We start from the raw sequence: 2,745 nt of genomic DNA, 5'->3' as shown, positions 1-2,745 counted from the left end.
TGTGCCAGTCTGGGGGGGCTTCTGCAGGGCCTGGGAGGGTCCCTGTGTGCCACCTGGGGGTCCCTTTGTGCTTCTCCGAGGGGCCTGGGGGGGGCTCTGAGGGATGGGGGGTTTCTTTGTGCCCATCTGGGGGTCTCTGAGAGGTGTTGGGGGGGTCAGGGGACCCTCCCTGGGGGGGTCCTGGTGCCCCTGGGGGGGCTGCGGTGCCCCCGTGGCTGCCAGGGGGCCGTGTCTCAGGGGGGTTCACACCGCCACGTGGTCACGGGCTAAAAGCAGTAGGGCCTAATTAATCAGGATAATTAACTCATGCAGTCAACACCCCAGCTCTCTGGGGTGCGCAGCCGCCCCTCCGTTCCCCCCTCCCCCTGCTAATTAATTAATTAATTGATTCTGGCCCCAGCCCCACCAGAAGGGGGGGTCACGGTTTGAGGACAGTTTCTTGTCGTTCGGGTAATTATTTAATTACCCTCTCACCCCGTCAGCCCTCCCCCCCCCGGGAAGGGGAGTTGGGGAGAAACAAGGAAACCCCCCGAGGGCTGAGCTATAAATAGATTTAGTGGGAGAATTACCGTTAATAACGCTAACGAAGCGGCATCGATCCCGGTACCAACGTGAACCGCACCACGACTGCCCCCAGAGATCTGCGGTCACGGCCGCCCTGCGGGGACACCTGGGGACAACGGGGGGGGGTGGCAGCCCCCTGGTAGCCCCCTAGTAGCCCCCCACTCACCCTCCCTGTGGGTCCTGTGCCCCCCCCGGGATGGGTGCCCGCTGGGGCAGGAGCAGAGGAGCCAGCTCTGGGCTCAGGAACGGCCGCTTCAGGGCTGCTGGGTTGGGATTTTCCACCCATATTGGCCGGGTTGTTCTTCTCCTCTTCCTCCTCCTCCTTCCTCCTCCTCCTCCTCATCATCACTCTGGCTTTTGGCTGTCCCCAAGGGGACAGACCCAGCGTTCGTGCCTCCCCTTCCCCGAGTGTCCTCGCCCCAGTAAGAGGTGCCAGGGCAGGGTAGAGCTCCTGGTGGTGGTGGCTCCTCCTCGCGTGGTGTCCTTGGTGGGGTGGGAGAGCTCTAAGGGGAGGTTCGTTAGTGTTATTAGTGTTAATTCCCCCGCTAAATCTATTTATAGCTCAACCCTCGGGGTTTCCTTGTTTCTCCCGACTCCCCTTCTCAGGTGGGGAAGGCTCACAGAAATTGTCTGAATGACAAGAAATTGTCCTCAAACGGTGACCCCCACGCCCTCGGAGGGGGCCATGAGCTCGGGTGGGCTCCCAAAGGCCACCCCTCCTTTTGCCCCCCCCCATCCTGCCCCACAGAGGGTCAGAGCTGACCCCCAGCGCTCACGGGGTTGGGGGGAGCCCGGGGTGGGAACAGCCCGGTCCCACAAAAAAGCCCCTGGTTGTCCCTCTGGTGACACAGTGAAGTGGGGTCCTCACTGCTTGTCCCAAAGAACCCCCCAAAACTCCCCCAGCAGGAGCCTGGATAGCTCAGCTGGGAGAGCATCAGACTTTTAATCTGAGGGTCCAGGGTTCAAGCCCCTGTTCAGGCGAAGGCTTTATCCTTTAGGAGCCCGGGGGGGGGCAACTGCTGCAGGGCATGGGGGGGGCGGTTCCAGCCTCCCCAAAGACACCCCCCTTCCCCTCTCCTGCTTCTTTTCCCACTGGGGCCTTCCCGGGGTCAGCCCCATCCCACCGCTGTCTTCTTCTGGCCACCTGGGGAGAGGGGATCCCTGTGGGGCGTTATTTGGGGGGTGCAGAAGGAGGGAGAGACCCAGCAGGGCCGGAGAAGGGAATTGGGTGGGAACTTGGGGGGGCTCCGGGGTGGGCTGCTGCCCCCCTCCCCAGGGTTGGGGGCTGGAGAAGTCCCAGGGGCACCCATGGGGCTGAGCGGGGTTGCCCCTCAAGGCTGGTGGCACCTTCCACCCTGCCCCAGGCCCTCCCTGCGCCTTCGGGCCTTCCCCATCCCTGCCCCCAGTCCCCTCTCTGCCCCCCAGGAGCTCCTTTTGGGGCCAAACCCCAGCTTTGAGCTGAGGGACACGTGCTGTAGACCCTCCCACAGGGGTTGGCAGAGGCTGCTTCCCCCCCTTCCCCAAAAACCAGCCCTGCCTTCGCCCGCTGCGCCCATTTCACAGATCCCCACCGCCCGCCTGGGCTTGAGCAGAGGCTGCCGGGTGCCCCCTCCCCGTCTTTTTTTTTGGGGGGGGGAGGTTTTTTGCAGTGTTTTTTGTTTTCTTTTGCCCACAGGAGACACGGTACCCGCTTCAACCCACGAGCTTAATTTTTATTTTTATCGGCCCGAGGGGGACTTTGCTTCCCAGCGGCTCCCACCCCCGGGGGGCACACGGCCCCGCACGGCTGGGGGCCACCCTCCGGCCCCCCCTCCCTCCGCCATCATTTCTTGCCAGCAAGAAAACAAAGGGATAATAAATAGGAAGCTTATTTGCAGGGGGGGGGGACGGACGGACGGACGGGGACGGCGTCAGGTCACACGCAGCCAGGGGAGGGGTTGGAAGGGGGATATAGCAATCTCTATTTAATTACATTAAAATAGACTATTTAAAAAAGTTATTTCTAGTAGTTAAAAACAAAAAAAAATAATAATCATAATGATGCGTGGTGGTGGCTCATCCGGCCCCCCCGGGGGGGTTTGGGGACAGACCCCACAGCCCCCATCACCACCCCAGGCAGTCCCGTCCCGGGGGGGGTCTGTCCCAGCCTGGCCACCACGGGTGACAAAGCAGGGGCACCGT

General features: G+C 62.0%; 1 protein-coding gene and 1 non-coding gene across 2 annotated transcripts in view; one reads left to right on the top strand and one right to left on the bottom strand.

Moving 5' to 3' along the window:
• The window catches only part of SETD6 (SET domain containing 6), an 8,276-nt gene extending 7,025 nt beyond the window's left edge, over window positions 1–1,251 (bottom strand). The window contains exons 1-2 of the mRNA XM_014946993.1: window positions 1,222–1,251; window positions 586–670 (exon numbers count right to left, since the gene is read on the bottom strand). Coding sequence (XP_014802479.1) covers window positions 586–670; window positions 1,222–1,251 — 115 coding nt within the window. The remainder of the gene's footprint in view (window positions 1–585; window positions 671–1,221) is intronic.
• A 221-nt stretch (window positions 1,252–1,472) lies between these two features.
• On the top strand, window positions 1,473–1,545 carry TRNAK-UUU. The gene has a single exon. It is a non-coding gene; the product is annotated as a tRNA-Lys (tRNA).
• Window positions 1,546–2,745: the final 1,200 nt, after the last annotated feature.

This window comes from Calidris pugnax, unplaced genomic scaffold (assembly GCF_001431845.1).
Source record: "Calidris pugnax isolate Ruff unplaced genomic scaffold, ASM143184v1 scaffold30, whole genome shotgun sequence".
In the NCBI taxonomy this organism is placed as follows: domain Eukaryota; kingdom Metazoa; phylum Chordata; class Aves; order Charadriiformes; family Scolopacidae; genus Calidris; species Calidris pugnax.
The sequence above is the reverse complement of the archived record's forward strand: the minus strand, read 5'-3'. Positions and strand labels throughout refer to the sequence as shown.